Source organism: Cucurbita pepo, chromosome 2, assembly GCF_057944985.1.
Source record: "Cucurbita pepo subsp. pepo isolate OVF chromosome 2, ASM5794498v1, whole genome shotgun sequence".
Taxonomy (NCBI): Eukaryota; Viridiplantae; Streptophyta; class Magnoliopsida; order Cucurbitales; family Cucurbitaceae; genus Cucurbita; species Cucurbita pepo.
Genome location: NC_141799.1, coordinates 15,060,025 through 15,076,337, shown reverse-complemented (window position 1 = coordinate 15,076,337; position 16,313 = coordinate 15,060,025). Strand labels below are relative to the sequence as shown.

Here is a 16,313-nt window from a genome sequence, read left to right as displayed (position 1 = left end):
TTTAATATTATACGTTCTAGATAACGATAATGATGATAATAATGTCGTATCAAACTAACTTGAATTGTTAGCAAGAGCATAGTCTTACTTTCATTGAAGTGAAATATTCAAATTTTCATACCCGACATTTGTTGTAGTAATAAAATAATAATAATAAAACTTATGTCGGTCTGATGTTAATAAAAAATATATTTTGGAAGATTAAGTTCAAATTTCACAGTCCGACTATATTATCAATGTCTAATAACTTCACATCGAATTATGGTAGATTTGAAGAGATAGAACCCTCTTTTGATATATATTGCACAGTGAAAACAGTTTACCATGATTTTATTTTTATAAAAAATTACAGATGTGATTCAAGTTGCTACAATCAAAGAAATAGATATTGTCAAGGTTTGAGCTAATTTTCTTTAATAATCTAGACATAATTTGTCTACACGAGCATTACTCAATTGACATAAAACATGTAACAACAAAGTGTTCCGGCCATTTTTGTATAATTTTTAAAAGGCTTCTCTTTTAAAATAATTTTTAAATTAATAATTTTTATTTATTAAAAAATTTTAAAAGAAACTTTTAAAAACATTTTTATATACTCTAGACCCTCATGGCTGTGGCTAGAAAAGGAGGGAGAAGATAAGTGGAAATTTCTCAAAATAGACTTCTTACCTAACTTGGGTTTGGACATATATATTCTTGATACCAACGAGTGTTTGGGGCCAACCGACATGGCATTTAGACATATATTTTGGATATCAATGAGTGTTCGGGGCCGCCTGACATGTACCTCAACTAGTTTCATTGAATAATCACGTAATTTACTTCGTTTAAAGAGATTTCTATATTCAATAGTTCTTCAACCCTATTATCTAGTATTTGATTCAACGTGCAAGAACTAATGAGAAATATAACTCAAAATCGAAAGACGAAAGTGATATTTTAATCAAAATAAAACGAACCCGACTTTTACATTGCGACTATGGCATGTAGTAATATAGACAATGCTTTACAGATTCCAATTGTAGTATGAATCACAATGATTCCTTTGGACATCCAACCAGAGTATTTGTGTGTGGAAGGCATAGATATGGCGCAACTTGAGACGTGTTGGACCTAAGAACTTTTCATTTGCTCAATTTTAATGATGCAAAAGATGTAGCAACATCCATTGCCTCCTTGATTTGAGATGCATCAGTTCCCTGAAAACCACAGAACATGAAGAACACGAAGAACACGAAGAACACGAAGAACACGAAGACACGAAAAACACGAAGAACATGAAGAACATGTTACAAATATTAAAACGATAAAAATGAAGCTGCTTTTGTCTCAAGCTTCTTTGTTGGTTTGTGAGGTAATTTAAGTTACCTGGCCCGTAGCGAGGCCACCTTTCCCCTTCCCGCATCTTCCTTTTAGTGGCTGCAAAGCTATTGTCAACCACTCTGATACCTCTAATGGCTTTCCTCGACTCCCTTCTGGAGGAACTCCAGCACAAACAACAACTTTATTTGTGGTTTCATCAGTGCTAAAAACCATCGCGGATAAGCCCTGTCAATCACAAATACAAAATCCAATCTTCACATTCTAAGAACAACATATTTTCATATTGTTTATTGAAGCACACAATGCGGACATCAAAATGGGTTTTACTAAGCATAAGAAATCACCTTCTGTTCCATAACTTTGTGCACTGCTTCACGAACTGCGGCTGCATCCAAACCAACATTTACATGGGATATACAGAAGGCCTTGCCATCTGAAGAAGCCACTTCTGCCGTTTCAACGGCAATCTCGACAGCTTTCTGCATATTTTCTTCGGCAAGCTTCTTCTGAGCTTTCTTTAATTCAAACTATATGGAAACAAGAATTTTCAGGTAATAAAAACGCAGTTAAAGTAGGTAATCAATGCACAGTAGCTCTACAAACAATACCTGGAGCGAGGCGATCTTTGTCCTAATTTGTGCTTTTTTAGCAGCAGGAATTGGTGCTGAATCAACACGGTTTTTAAATGAAGCAACCACCTGCAGGATAAAGTGAGCAAGAATTAACTTAATTGAGCCGTCAAAACGTGGAAAGGGTTAGAGATTCAACTTGAACAATTTTCTTTTAGAGGCACATTCAAAGCAATCATCATTCAACAAGAGAAATTTTAATCCAATTAATAATTAGAGTGGATCAGACTAATGAAACAAAAAAGTTCATGTTTGATGATCTTGAGTAAGGTTTGAAACAATCAAGTTATTTAAGATTAACTTGGTGTAAAAATGCTAAACTTTATTATAGCCTTTCTTCCTTTTCTAGGTCCTATTGGAGATTAGGCTCTATTTTCCATTTTCGGGTATTGTTCTCTCGTCTCGTATCGTTCCCATCTCTAATGTCATGCACATGCTTCTTGTTTATTAGAGTTCAGTTCCAATAGAGGAAAAAGGATAAGTGGAATGGGAAATGTAATGGAGTAGTAAAGTATAACAGAGAATGCGAATGTAACGGCTCAGATCTACCGCTAGCAGATATTGTCCTCTTTGGGCTTGCCCTCAAGGCTTTAAAACGCATCTGCTAGGGGAAGGTTTCCACACCCTTATAAATGGTGGTTTGTTCTCCTCCTCAACCAATGTGGGACATCACAATCCACCCCCTTTGGGGCCCAGCGTCCTCGCTGGCACTCTTTCCTTCCTCCAATCGATGTGGGACCGCCCCCAAATCCACCCCCCTTTGGGGCCCAGCGTCCTTATTGGCACACAGCCTCGTGTCTACCCCCCTTCGGAGAACAGCGAGAAGGCTGGCACATCGTACGGTGTCTTGCTTTGATACCATTTGTAACCGCCCAGATCCACCGCTAGCAGATATTGTCCTCTTTGGGCTTTCCCTTTCGGGCTTGCCCTCAAGGCTTTAAAACGCGTCTGCTAGGGGAAGGTTTCCACACCCTCATAAATGGTGGTTTGTTCTCCTCCCCAACCAATGTGGGACATCACAGCGAAGCTGTTAAAAATCGGCCTATCAAGCATAAAATTCCCACAATCATCCGTACCCCGATGATACCTATCTGCCACTACCAGTGTTTGTAAATTGTAAGAGTTAGAGTGAGAGAGAAACCTTTTCCAGCAAGCTACCATCTATGTTAAAAGCATCGTCAACTTCTTGCTCAAGTGATTGAGCCTGCTCGATTGCTTTAAAGGCAGAATCAGTGGTAACAGCAGTAATTCTTCGAATCCCCTTAGCAATTCCTTCTTCAGATAGAAGGGCAAATGCCTTTGCTTCCCTCGTATTTGATATATGGGTCCCTGCAATAATCCATTGGATTTATTTGAGGCAAGCTTAGCCCAGGCTGCGAAAAGTAAAGACCATGACAGAACACACTGACCTCCACACAGCTCTGAAGAAATGGATAACCATTTTGCATTATCTGGATCAGCCAGGAGTTCCTCAACATTTTTCCCAATGGCAACAACTCTAACTGGGTCGGGATAGACCTGCATCGTAAACAGGGAAAATATTGGAGATCATGCTTCTCAAGATCAAATAAGAGCTTTGAGAAATAAAGAAGACAACTAGCATCTTACTTCTCCAAAAACAGCTCGTAACCCATTAATACGCTTAGCTTCAGCAAGGGTTACCTCCTTAGCATTTACAACCAGTTCATCTTCTATTTGTTTGTTAACAATTGACTCTATTTTTCTCAAATCATCAGGATCCACTGGCTTGCCTATATTTCAGGAGCAGTTAAGCAATCAAAATTTCAAATACACGATTGAAAATTAGCAAAATATCTTCATCCATGAGAAAAAACAGAACTAGCTAATACGAGAATAATGGAGATAAAGTTGACAAAAATTTTCTGGATGTGGTTTTGGAGAATATAGGTTTCAGTCCAAGGAGGAGGAGATGGATACAAATTGTATTAGCATGGCTACTATTTGTTTTCTTTCATTCCCCTAAATGGAAAACCACTGATTCAAAACTACAAGAGGACTCAGGACAGATGTTTACAAGCACGGCTACAACCAAAAATTGGCTTCCCTACACACAATTTGAGGAGAATAAATCATTTGTCTCTAGATTTGTGGGGAGTTCGGCTCAAAAGGAATATAGAAATTTTGAAGGGGTTGAAAGATCTCCTGAGGAGGTATGAGAGGCTGTTGCGAGGCTTAATGTTTTCATATGGACATTTGTGAACTGAACTTTTTGTAATTATCAGTTTGGTAGTTTAGGAATCTTTTTGTAGGCTTGTTTTTTGAATGCCTTTGTGCATTCTTTTATTTTTCTCAATGAAGACCAAGCTGTTTACAAAAGGAAATCTAACCATGAGAAAAATCAAATCGCAGTTTTTCAGGAAGAACAATAGAACCCTTCTGGTCAACATGATTTCCAAGTATTTCCTGTACAATTATCACTCAAATCAGCTTTTTAAAACAGAAGGAATATATTTCAGCCTTAATAACAACCAGTTACATTCAGGTCAAAATTCAAACATACCCTAAGAGCAAAATTCAACATATGGGTACAAGTATGGTTAGGAGCAATGAGCTTACGCCGCTCATAGTCAACCTGCATGAATCAATAGACTCATCAAAAATGGCAAAAGGAATTTAATTAAGTTACTTCTAGAGTACTCCCCAAAACCACTTAATAGCTGTGATGTCCCACATTGGTTGGGGAGGAGAACAAAACACCATTTATAAGGGTGTGGAAACCTTCACTCTAGCAGACGCGTTTTAAAGCCTTGAGAGGAAGCCCGAAAGAAAAAGCCCAAAGAGGACAATATCTACTAGCGGTGGATATGGGTCGTTACAAATGGTATCAGAGCTAGACACCGGACGATGTGCCAGCCTTCTCGCTGTTCCCCGAAGGGGGGTAGACACGAGGCGGTGTGCCAGTAAGGACGCTGGGCCCCGAAGGGGGGTGGATTTGGTGGCAGTCCCACATCGATTGGAGAAAAGAACGAGTGCCAGCGAGGACGTTGGGCCCCGAAGGGGGGGTGGATTTTGATGTCCAACATTGGTTGGGGAGGAGAATAAAACACCATTTATAAGGGTGTAGAAACCTTCCCCTAGCAGACGCGTTTTAAAGCCTTGAGGGGAAGCCCGAAAGGGAAAGTCTAAAGAGGACAATATTTGCTAGCGGTGGATATGGGTCGTGATTTTCAATTAAATATAAATGACAACGTACATAAAAACACAACGTTTACCTTGCAAATAACTTTATCACCCAGGGAAATTCTGCCACTACCACCATTAAACGAACCAATATGTATGATGAAACCTCCAAATACTTGAACATTACATACTTGAAATGAGCCAAAGGGACCTTCAATTGATCCAGTATCAAAAATCTAATGCCAAAAACAAGAAATACATAAGTAAGATAGACATTAATAAGAAAAGATGACAAGGGAAGAGAACCACGTAACAGCATAAGATGTAACAAAAAAATATCAATAGAATAATTTTCCAATCTTAATTGAATAAACCTTCTCATTGCGTTGTATTTTCCAATTAAACTTCTTCATAAGGTCACCCAAACTGGGAAATTTTTTATTTATGACAAATAGGAATTGCCCATGAGCGAGGCTTTCCCCAAAAGCTCATTGGTTGAAGTATTTGATGTAGTAAATAGAAAGGTAACACCATTGAAGTACCAGACAAAGGGCAGAACAGACCAGTAAATTAACAACAGTATATTGCTCAAACAGTTTAAAGTTTTCTCTTTCACAGTAAATTCCAAGGCTGCTACTATTCTCAGACATGTATAAAAGATCTGCAGAAAGGTTAATGAAGCCTTTCTTAACTAGCAATCAGGATAGGGTATCTGAGATTTCAAAATACCTGACCACCTTGCTCAGCGTAAAAACTTGTAGATTCCAGAACTAAACCAACTTCATTATCAGCTGCTACACTTTCCAGATATTCATAACCAGTGTAAATAGCTTTCACCACACTTTCATGGTCCTGGAATTACAAAGATAGAAGGGTTTAAGAAATCAGACTGTAATTCAATTCAGTGCTAAATGGAGGTCTCCATTTAGCATTGGAACATAGCCATACCGACAATAATAGATTCACAAACCTTGAACCAAATAAATTTGAATTTGTCATCTGTTGAAGCAACTGCCTTTTTGTGCAATGTTGCTGTAGCATCAGCATCCATGACAATAGTACCACCTGCTTGCTGGAAGAGAGGAATAAGACGAAAGGTAAAACTAACGAAACGTTTTATCCAGTCAATTAAATTATCCATTATCATTCATAACTTCGTTTAAGTATGAAAGCATCCATTATTTTTCCTCCTTAGATCCACCATAAAGTAGAAGAACAGACAGTCAGACACCAATATAGAATGTGAATGTACTCTAGCTAAATGAACTCACTTTATTTTGAGCACTTCTTGATCTTTCCCTTGCCTCATCCATGGCATCATTGAAACCCTGAGTATCAACTAGCAGGCCCCTCTCTTCCGCCATCAACTGGCCCATGAAAATGTTATTAGTAACACCATATGCAAGATAACAGTAAGTGCGTGTATGTGTGGGAGAAAGAGAGCAGGTACCTGAGTCAAATCTAATGGAAATCCATATGTATCCCACAAGATAAAAGCATCCTATGGAGTAGAGAACGAAATAGGATGAAATTAACCACATATCTTAACATTTCTTGAACAGATAGCTGCTGATTGTAAACATCCAAATGGAAACCTTAATCATGTATTAAAGTCTTTACAGTGCACAGAAATAAACAACCTCAAGCAAACCTCTATTTTTTCCAGGAAACGGGTCCTAATTTTTTTCATTCCAAGCAAGAGGTGGAGTGATGCACTCTCTCAGAACAAAAACCTCATGCATTTACTTTTGCGGAAAGAACACATACAAATGCAAGAAATGAGATATAATTTACATAAAGACCAATAATAAAAATACTGACCTGCCCACTCAATATCTTCCCTTGTAAATCCTGAGCGGCCTTCTTAAATTTCTCAATTCCCTGGCGTCAAATTAGTTATCGATTTAGGTTTTGTTAACAAGAAATGAATATTATTAAATCAGCCTCCACAGCGAAATAACAAATCAAAACAAGATGCACCCAGGTCAGTATCCCTGGGTAGACAACTTCATCAGAGCCAGAAAATATTTTCGTAACTTTTATCCAGCCATTCGCTGAAGACAATTTCAAGTTTATTCTTCTTAACCATGAACATAGATTTGGCCAATCCCTAACTAATTTAGGGAAGATACCACATGCACTCCAAAGGGATTTTAGTTCTTAGCATTCTAGCTTACCAAAAAGATAAAATTCAAGACCTTAACATTCATCCATCAAACTCCCAAACCATAGGAAAGAAATACCTTCAGCAAAGTTTTGCCAAAACTTGCTTCCTCTTCTGCAATTATCTCCCTAATTCGCACTTCATGTTGTTTTAGCTCTGGGAAGACATCACCCATCATTTTCACCACAGTACTTACAAGTCTGGATCAACATAATCATTGAGAGGCAATCATGTAAAAAGATATTAAAACCTACAGTTCAAATTTATATTATGACACTGGAAAGAAGTAGAAAAGAAAGGGTAGTGTGAAAACCACTGTCAAACTCCTCATGTTAGGATTTAGAAGTGGCAAACAAGTAAAATATATAAGTCCTCCTACCCATTGAAAAATCCTTCTTGAGCTTTTAAAACTTCACTTCCATACCGAACTGCTCGACGAAGAATACGCCTCAAAACATATTCACGCCCCTCGTTACCTATCAAGGATTTTTACAAGAGACATGACAAACTATTTTTTTTTGGAGCTTCACATGTGCAGAGAGTGAAGGTGAATGACAAATCCAATCACAACAAAATATGAAGGACATGATAAGTCAAATATCATTATTCATCAATGATAGGAGAATTCAACTCAAGTTTTTTTCATAGGAAACAGAAACTAATAGATGCAGAATTCACATAATGTGAACAATTAATTATGCAACTAATAAACACAATTTACTTGATAATAAACTGTCCCCATCCTTTCCATGATATCGAAGAAGAAAAATCAAAATCCAGTAGAGTTACAAGAATTGCCAATACAAATTCTTGTGGAAGTTCCAAAAATAAAAACACAGAGAGGACATAACCGGGTTAACTATAAGTAGAAGGGCTCAAAATGCTATCGGACCAGGCATCTAATCTTTTCAATGGTACTCACCTGGACAAGACCCATCAGCAATGGCAATTGAAAGAGTTCTAATATGATCAGCAACAACCCTGTAAGCCACGTCCATGTTGTCCACATCATCTGGTCCAACTTTTCCACTATAGGGCCGAGCTCCAGTTGCCTACAAATATTTGATAAAAGAGCAGAAAACACCAAAAGAGGAATTAATATTTTGATCAAATATAGTGACCCAGATAATTACTTTTGTTTCATGCAATTGAATCAAAGATTCCGATCTTGCCTTTTGGATTGCATCAAAGATGGGCATGAACACATCAGTATCATAATTACTCATCTTGTCCTGAAGTACCGAAGTCAGCCTTTCAAATCCCAAACCAGTATCAACATGCTTAGCAGGGAGAGATTTCAGGGAGCCATCATTTTCCCTGTTGAACTGTAACGATGATAAATTGAATCTTTAATAACCAACAAAGTAGTTCTGATAACCAAATAATAGTGATAACCGAGGAAAACAACTGAAACCCATCAAAAGAGACAAAGGAACCAGCAAATCTACTACGTTGATATGCATACATTAGTTACTAGACAAGAATGTAGGAACAGGGACAGAAATTAGGTCAAAGCAAACATGTGCTAACCAAACTTATTAACTTTGAAAGGTGCGCTGATTAAGAATGCAATGTAACTGGAATACTTGTCCTGGCATCCTTACTTCTCTTCCCATTATTTTTCATTTTAAACTTCCTTCATAAGTAAAACTATCGTGCTTAACTTTTCATTTAGTTCCCCCCCCACCCCACCCCCCCTTTCTATTATATGGAAACCTAACTAATACTGCAATATAAACCAAGAACCTCTAAAACCTTCAGGATTTCACGTGAGATGAACCATCATGCTAGAAGTTAGATACGATACAGCTACTCAAATGCTATTTATAAACATACTACCGTTCAACCACAATATAGCCTACATCTGAGAAGCTACTCTAGAAAAATAGGAAAGATATGCTCCCATTGTTGCAAGGACCAAAAATCATTTAATAAGATTTAGGGAAACAGAGGAGAGAAAAGAGGGGACAAGAAGGCTACTTGAATAAAAACAACGTTCCATATCTCAATGCATGTAGGGTCATCATTATTAACCAATCGTGCAGCATCACGACCACCAAGCCTGTCATAATGTATTTCAGTGCAAGGTCCACAAGGACCAGTGTCACCCATTTCCCAAAAATTGTCCTGCTCAAAATTTGAAAAATAAGTTAGATAAATTTTAAAGAACTAACATGGAAGAAACACAAAAAGAGAAGATACGCACAATTGTTGAAAAAATTTGTTATCTTTGATAATTAAAGCATCTGTTTAACATATTTTTTTATAATAGCACCATATTTCAGAAAGATACAAGACACTTGTAGCTTGCAAGAGCAGAGAACAGAAAGAAGTTGCTATACAATCTTACTTTGCAGCCAAAAGGTAAGACACGTTCAGCAGGTAAAAACTTCAGCCATATGTCCCTAGCTTCAGTATCAGGTGCAAGACCAGCTTTCTCATCACCACCGAAGTAGGTGGCATAAAATCGATCCGTAGGTAGCTTATAAATCTGTAGAGTCATAGAACACAACTATTATGAGATCAACTGATATAAACTTGTGCATCTCATATATCAAAGAGAAGAGTAATATGATTTCTTCAATCTTCGTATTATAGATGATCGAGGAGCTTTTTATAGTTTTACATTAAATGAGGTTTAATTGGACACCCGGTAGCATTTTCTTGCATTGTATGCCCTTAATTTTCATTACAAGCATTCCTTACCCAAAAGAAAATTGTTACAAACAGAACGACTGATTGACTGCATCATACAAGTCAAATAAAATGATTCCCAGGTTGCAGCAGAACATTTAAGAAGTAACGGCATTGTGCCCAAGCTGGAAAGTAGCAAAACAAATGCATATATACGTCCATATATATATGAAATCACACTACACAAACATACATACATACACAACATAAACATATATATATATATATATAGAAAAATCAAACTGTACTGTATCGTTGTATAAGAAGGTGAAGAATTGTAAATTCTGAGTCATAAACCATAATGATATAATCATGCCGCTCTTACGTTGCTCGGTTTCAGGCACGAATTCATATCTAGGTGTAAAAGTCAACTAACCTGGGTAAGAAGTTCCCAGGCCCATGTGATGGCTTCCTTCTTAAAGTAATCCCCGAACGACCAATTGCCAAGCATCTCAAAGAAAGTATGGTGATAAGTGTCTTTCCCAACATCATCAAGATCATTGTGTTTCCCGCCAGCACGAATACACTTCTGAGTGTTATAAGCTCGGGTAAGCTTGCTCAAAGACGTATTAGGATCAGCAGTGCCCAAGAAAATGGGCTTGAACTGATTCATACCTGCAACAAGAACCCATAATCTCAAGCACCACATTCAAGTCACACATAATAATATTCGTATAACCCATAAAACTCAACTAAATTGAACAACTCCAACAATTATCCTCCCACACCCTCAATCCATAACCACACATACGCATATAAATTCAAGAAAAGGAGGAAAAAAAAGACAAACCCGCATTAGCAAAAAGAAGAGTCGGATCGTTGACGGGCACAACGGGGCTAGACTTCCACTGAACGTGATTCTTCTCTTCGAAAAACCGAAAAAACGTGTCCCTTATGCGGTTGGCCGGCCATTCCACTCCTTGAGAACCGGCCCCCGGCATTGCTGACAGCGAGTGAATGGATAGCTCAGACGATGAAGAAGAGCAAGGCGAAAATGGGAAATTGAAGAAGAGATGAATCCCAGTTGAGCTATGAGCTGTGGGCGAGTGAATGGATAGCTGAGGCGGGAAAAATGGAGAAGGGGAAGCAAGAGTGGAGCTAAAACATGTAGCGGTTAATTGCTCTGCCTTCACCCTGGAAAATCCTCTGTTCATTCAATCGGGTATATAATAAAATGGGCATCAATTCGATTCCACTTATTTATGCCCTTCGCCCCCATTACATCACATTTTATCTCTCCCCACCTCTTGCTTGGATCCCAAGTTTCTTATGCACATTCGGATTGGTCTCAACTTTATTTTTTTTTTTGTCAACTTCAACTTTTTAAATTCTAATCGATCTTTTTGTTAGTCTATCGATCAAATCCTTCCTAAAAATTGTACATACGAATCTCCATGCATGTGCCTATCGAGGTGGATCAATCGTATAGCAAATTTGAGACTATTTGACTTCAAAAACCGGTTTGCACAGGCAAAATTGTCGTCGGTTGAACCATTAACTTGAGATCTTTTCACTGAATTGACTCTACGAAAGTGAGATAAAGCCATCTTTATAAATATCTACCCACTATTTTTGTGTTCGTCTAAATGTCTACCCACTCTTTTTGCGTTCATCTAAATGGTTACCTATTCTTTTATTTCAATTTGCATTAAAATATCATTGCTTAGTTGCTTTTATGTCAATTTGTATTAAAATAACATTGCTTTTATGTCAATTTGTACTAAAATATGATTGCTGAGTTGAATGACAGTTTAATTTCATTACTTTTAGATTCAAAAGTATGAGCAATATGGGTTAGTTTTGTACTCCTACAACTTGACTTCCACTCCATTGCGGCCGCCTCTTCATCCACCTTTCATAAATACATAAAAGATCGAACCCGCCTGAACAAAGGTAAGAGAGTTGAATGAAATAGAACAGACCTAATTATCAATGGCCATAATATCATAATAATACTAGAAGAATCTCAACCCACTGTGGAATGGAAGTGATGCAACCTTCAGTTGTAACTAGTACAGAAATCTTGCTGGTTGTTCATCATAAAGCTTAGAAAATCTAATAATGTCTAGAAGCATATTCATGGCTGTTCATCAAGGCTTTTAAGACAAGATTGTCCATTGGCAATAGTAAACTGTTTATCAAGGTTTCTAAGCCAATATCATAATGGAAAAGTGGTCGCCATTCACCAGATGTTTCAACAACACAGGAATAATAGCATAGCAGCATGTGTATCTAATCGTACGGGATACAATGGTGATCGGTACCGAAACGACCAACCTCTAAAATAGTCATATATTTTTTAACTCTACCTCCACCCCCAAAAGAAAACAAGAAAAAGGTCATATATCGGCAGCAAGGAAGTTCCCGGATAAAGACACCTGCATGAAAAAGAAAATCGACTTAGTCTTTGGCTATCGCTACTTTCTCCGCGAGGCCGGAATTTCTAATCCTCCCACCCCGTGAAGTAATATTCTCAACACTCCATTGAAAAGTGAAGAAAGTTATGAAGGTTTTCCCTACCTTCTCCCCGAGTTTAAATGCTGGAAGACCCTTGTAGGGGCATGTACTGCACCGAAAAGCATCTCCCAGTCCACACTGCAAGTGGTATTAACGTTAAGATGCAGACAAGATAAATGAGAAAGTAGATGTTGAAAATGAAAGCAAAGAGACTGAACAGAGGGTAAAACGTTGATGGCCGAAACGACGAGTACTCGCGCTTAAAATAAAAACATAAGAATAATCAATCATTAATTTCACTTACGTTACCACATGCAGATTGAGGATTTTCCAACAAATCTGAAGTCAATCCCAGCTTTTCTACTTTTTCCTCTGCTTCAGCCCTACCACAACTGCAGTTCTTGCAAGCTTTTCTTGTACTGCCAACTTCACAGTCACCAACTGAACAACATATCAAATAGTAAAAGGCCATTAATACGGAAAATTCCATCAAATAAAATTCAAATATAGTATATATCAATCAGTTCATTTTTTACCTAATGGTAGCTGGGGTTTCTTCAAATCCTCCTCAGTCAATAAACTATCTTCATCAATCAAATCAGAATCGTCATCAATCTGAATCTTTGGTAAAATTTTTGCTGGCTTCTTAATGGAAAAAGAGGAGCCAATCGCCCAAGAAGGCTTCTTTGCTTTTATCTACGTGAAAAAAAAAAAAAAGTTTCACAATGTACACAAAAACGTTACTTGCAAGATGTAAAAACAGAATCAAACATTAAATTTGGTAAAACCGAAGTTAAAGAGAGACCGGAGATAAGATGTTTTTCAATCATCTTTATAACGAGAAGTCGACGGAAGCAACAGGAAACAAAGTAGTTTGGTCATAAATGACTAGCCACTTTTCAACATTACTGAAACGTAGCGTGGTGTTTTGTCTGATGGCAGGGTGGGGGGACTGTCTAGAGACTCTAAACTAAATGATAACTAAATCTTACCACAAAATTCTCTACTTCAGATGGAGAAACTATTTTCTTGTCGGTTACTTGAGCCTCTAGAAAGCCTGCTATAAGTAATCTTCTCACCAGGGCAGGGGACTGCTAAAGAGACACTAGTTATATATCTATCTCTGTAATCGATATTATTTTAAATGCCAAAAATTACTAGCTAAGTAATTACCTCATCTTTCTCAACTGCAACAGACTGTGAAGTCTTGTGAATAAAGATTACCCCACCAGGCTTCAGAACTCTAGAGATTTCTTCAAGCATCTGATCACTTGGAAAAGCAGATCTACAGATAGAAATGACAACATCCATGGATGAAGCTCCAAGTGGCAGCTTATCTATCATAAATCAAAAACTATCAATAACACATCTAAATTATATCATATGAATTAATCACCTCCTCAAGAGCATGAGACCAATAAAACAAATAGAAAAAAGGAGGATATTTGACGACAGGAAATTAAGAGTAAACCATCAGTTTCAGTTGGTAATCCATTGATCTGCATGCAAGTTTTGATACACCAGAGCCAAAAAATCTCGACTAGGACATTGACCACTGGCATTTATAGTAAGCTACCCTGAAAGGTATGGCTTTCAGGATCTGCAAGCAAGTTTTGCTACACCAGAGCCAAAAAATCTCGCCTAGGACATTGACCACTGGTATTTATAGTAAGCTACCCTGAAAGCTATGGCTTTCAGGATTATCATATAGGAAGAGTTTGACAAACATGTAGAGTGTGTGTACATATATCTTCGATTTCATTTAGTGAAAGAATATATAAAGGAGCTGATAACATTCTCTTTTTTATCCTTCAAGTCACTAATCAACTATCAGTAAGGCTGTTTCTTTTAGGGAACCAAAAATTTTAATTAAAACAGTGAAATAAGTCAGTGTTGATAAGTTTATGTCATCACTACCACAACAATTTACACCTTCAGCTTTCAAAATGAAATGTAAACCGCACAGAATTGAAGTGCGGACTAGAACAGCCCATGGGTAGACATAAAAAACTTACTCAGAGAAAAGGCTTGAGTTATTATTTGTGAATCATAGTTTGCAACATCTCCATTCCCAAGCTCTTGTAAAGCATTAACAATGACGCTGGTAGCCAGAACAGTGTCATCCGTAATTGCCAGAACACTCTTCATGGTGATGTCCTACAATAACACACTTATATACCTCAATTCACACAAAAAAGAAGTGGATCAAACTAAGAAGTGAATCTATCTCTTCACTTTGCAAGAAAACAGAGTAATCAGAAAAAACAAACTTCAGTCTAGAATATTTTAAATTGCTTTACAATGAATATTTTAAATTTGAAAAACTCAGAGAACTTATAATTTGTCATGGAAGAGAAGACCAATTAGTGCCCTCTCTGTGTTAATGTTGCAAGACCCAGAAAATGTTCAATCATCTTTCCTTTAATATGATTTCGCTTTTATTTATTTTACAGGGTGTAGGCTACTTGCTTCAGAGGCCTGTTGCCCCTTATACAAGACAACAGTCCATTCAAGAGAGAACCCAAGAAGAACTTGCGGCCAGCATCCAAGGATCTTCATTCAGAGAATATGACTTACCAGAAACAAAATAATTCGAGAGAAGATTTTGCAGTCCTCTTATTTAGAGTGCATAGTCCCTTCTTTGATTACAGAAATGAAATTCTTCGATAAATTTTCCATCCAAGCTACCCATTGGATAAAAGCAGAACTAAAGGGTGAGAGAAAAAAAAAATACCCATCCAAAAACAAACTATCTACCGAAACCAAACGAACACAATTCCCCAATAATCACAAAAAATGATCAATATAGAAAACTGAAAAATTGAACAAAGTACGAACAAATAACACAGAGGGTTTCTCCAATCTGAAGAATTGAAACAAACTAGTAGCCATTGAAGAAGCTGAAATTAAAATAATGATAAGAGAAATGAGATTATACCGGAAAAGAAGAAGAAGAAGAAAAATGGCGGGCTGGCGGTGGGCGAGAAGAACTTCGAGAGAGAGTGAAAATTGTGAGAGAAACAACTAAAAATATGGTTGGGGAGAAAACTTCGCTTCTTTCTGGGCGTATAAATAATGGGCCGAAGTAGAATAGAACCGTCGGATTGGGTTGGGTCAATTTGGAATCGGCTTTTATGAACCAACCCAAAAATAGGTCGGTTTGGTTTTTTTTTTTTTTTTTTTTCTTAAACCATGGTAAAAAAAAAAAGTGTAGCTATTACAAGAGGAAGATCGAAAGGGAGATTTGAACTTACTTATCTTCTTCGATTCTTGAATTTTTAAATCTAAATACTCGATGAGGAAATCGTTTATGGGTCGTCAAATTGAGCTTAGTTCAACAGAGTAGAGTTTAGTTCGTTGATATGTATTCTTAACATTCTCTCCGTCTATGTAAGAGTTCACGTTCATTGCTAGTAGATATTGTTATCTCATGTCCACTCCCCTTCAGGACTCAACGTCCTTGCTAACACATCATCTCGTGTCCACCACCCTTCAGCACTCAGCGTCCTTGCTAGCACATCGTCTCGTGTCCACCCTTTTTGGGGCTCAACGTCTTTGTTAGCACATTGTCCACCCCCTACGAGGAACGTCTTTGCTGGTACACCATCTTGTGTCCATCTCCCTTTGGGGCTCAGCATCCTTGCTAACACACACCGTCTCATGTCCACCCCTTTTCAAGGCTCAGCGTATGTGCTGGTACACCGTCTCGTGTCCACCTCCCTTTGAGGCTCAGCATCCTTGCTGACACACATCATCTAGTGTCCACCCCTATTTCAGGCTCAGTCTCTTCACTGGCACATTGTCCAATGTCTAGCTCTGATATCATTTGTAACGGCTAAAGTCCATCATTAGCAGATACTGTACTATGCTACGGAGAGGTTTCTACACCCTTATAAAAATGT

At 37.7% G+C, this 16,313-nt stretch overlaps 2 protein-coding genes across 2 annotated transcripts; both read right to left on the bottom strand.

Moving 5' to 3' along the window:
• Positions 1-924: 924 nt before the first annotated feature.
• Positions 925-11,142, bottom strand: LOC111789038 (alanine--tRNA ligase). The gene is made up of 23 exons (XM_023669655.2): positions 10,745-11,142; positions 10,331-10,569; positions 9,611-9,751; positions 9,241-9,387; positions 8,433-8,585; positions 8,183-8,312; positions 7,640-7,736; positions 7,340-7,460; positions 6,918-6,977; positions 6,547-6,597; positions 6,368-6,463; positions 6,067-6,168; positions 5,826-5,948; positions 5,189-5,332; positions 4,477-4,548; positions 4,304-4,379; positions 3,564-3,706; positions 3,365-3,473; positions 3,097-3,284; positions 1,935-2,024; positions 1,671-1,853; positions 1,372-1,551; positions 925-1,202 (listed from the first exon to the last, which is right to left on the bottom strand). Exons 1-23 carry the CDS (start codon positions 11,106-11,108, stop codon positions 1,128-1,130), a joined length of 3,084 nt encoding a protein of 1,027 aa, XP_023525423.2. The 5' UTR covers positions 11,109-11,142; the 3' UTR covers positions 925-1,127.
• Positions 11,143-11,933: 791 nt separating this feature from the next.
• LOC111785536 (anamorsin homolog) lies at positions 11,934-15,492 on the bottom strand. The gene is made up of 8 exons (XM_023665932.2): positions 15,350-15,492; positions 14,427-14,568; positions 13,585-13,748; positions 13,404-13,502; positions 12,948-13,107; positions 12,716-12,852; positions 12,475-12,549; positions 11,934-12,332 (listed from the first exon to the last, which is right to left on the bottom strand). The coding sequence occupies exons 2-8, from the start codon at positions 14,557-14,559 to the stop codon at positions 12,294-12,296; spliced, it is 807 nt and encodes a 268-aa protein (XP_023521700.2). The 5' UTR covers positions 14,560-14,568; positions 15,350-15,492; the 3' UTR covers positions 11,934-12,293.
• Between the last annotated feature and the right edge of the window lie 821 nt (positions 15,493-16,313).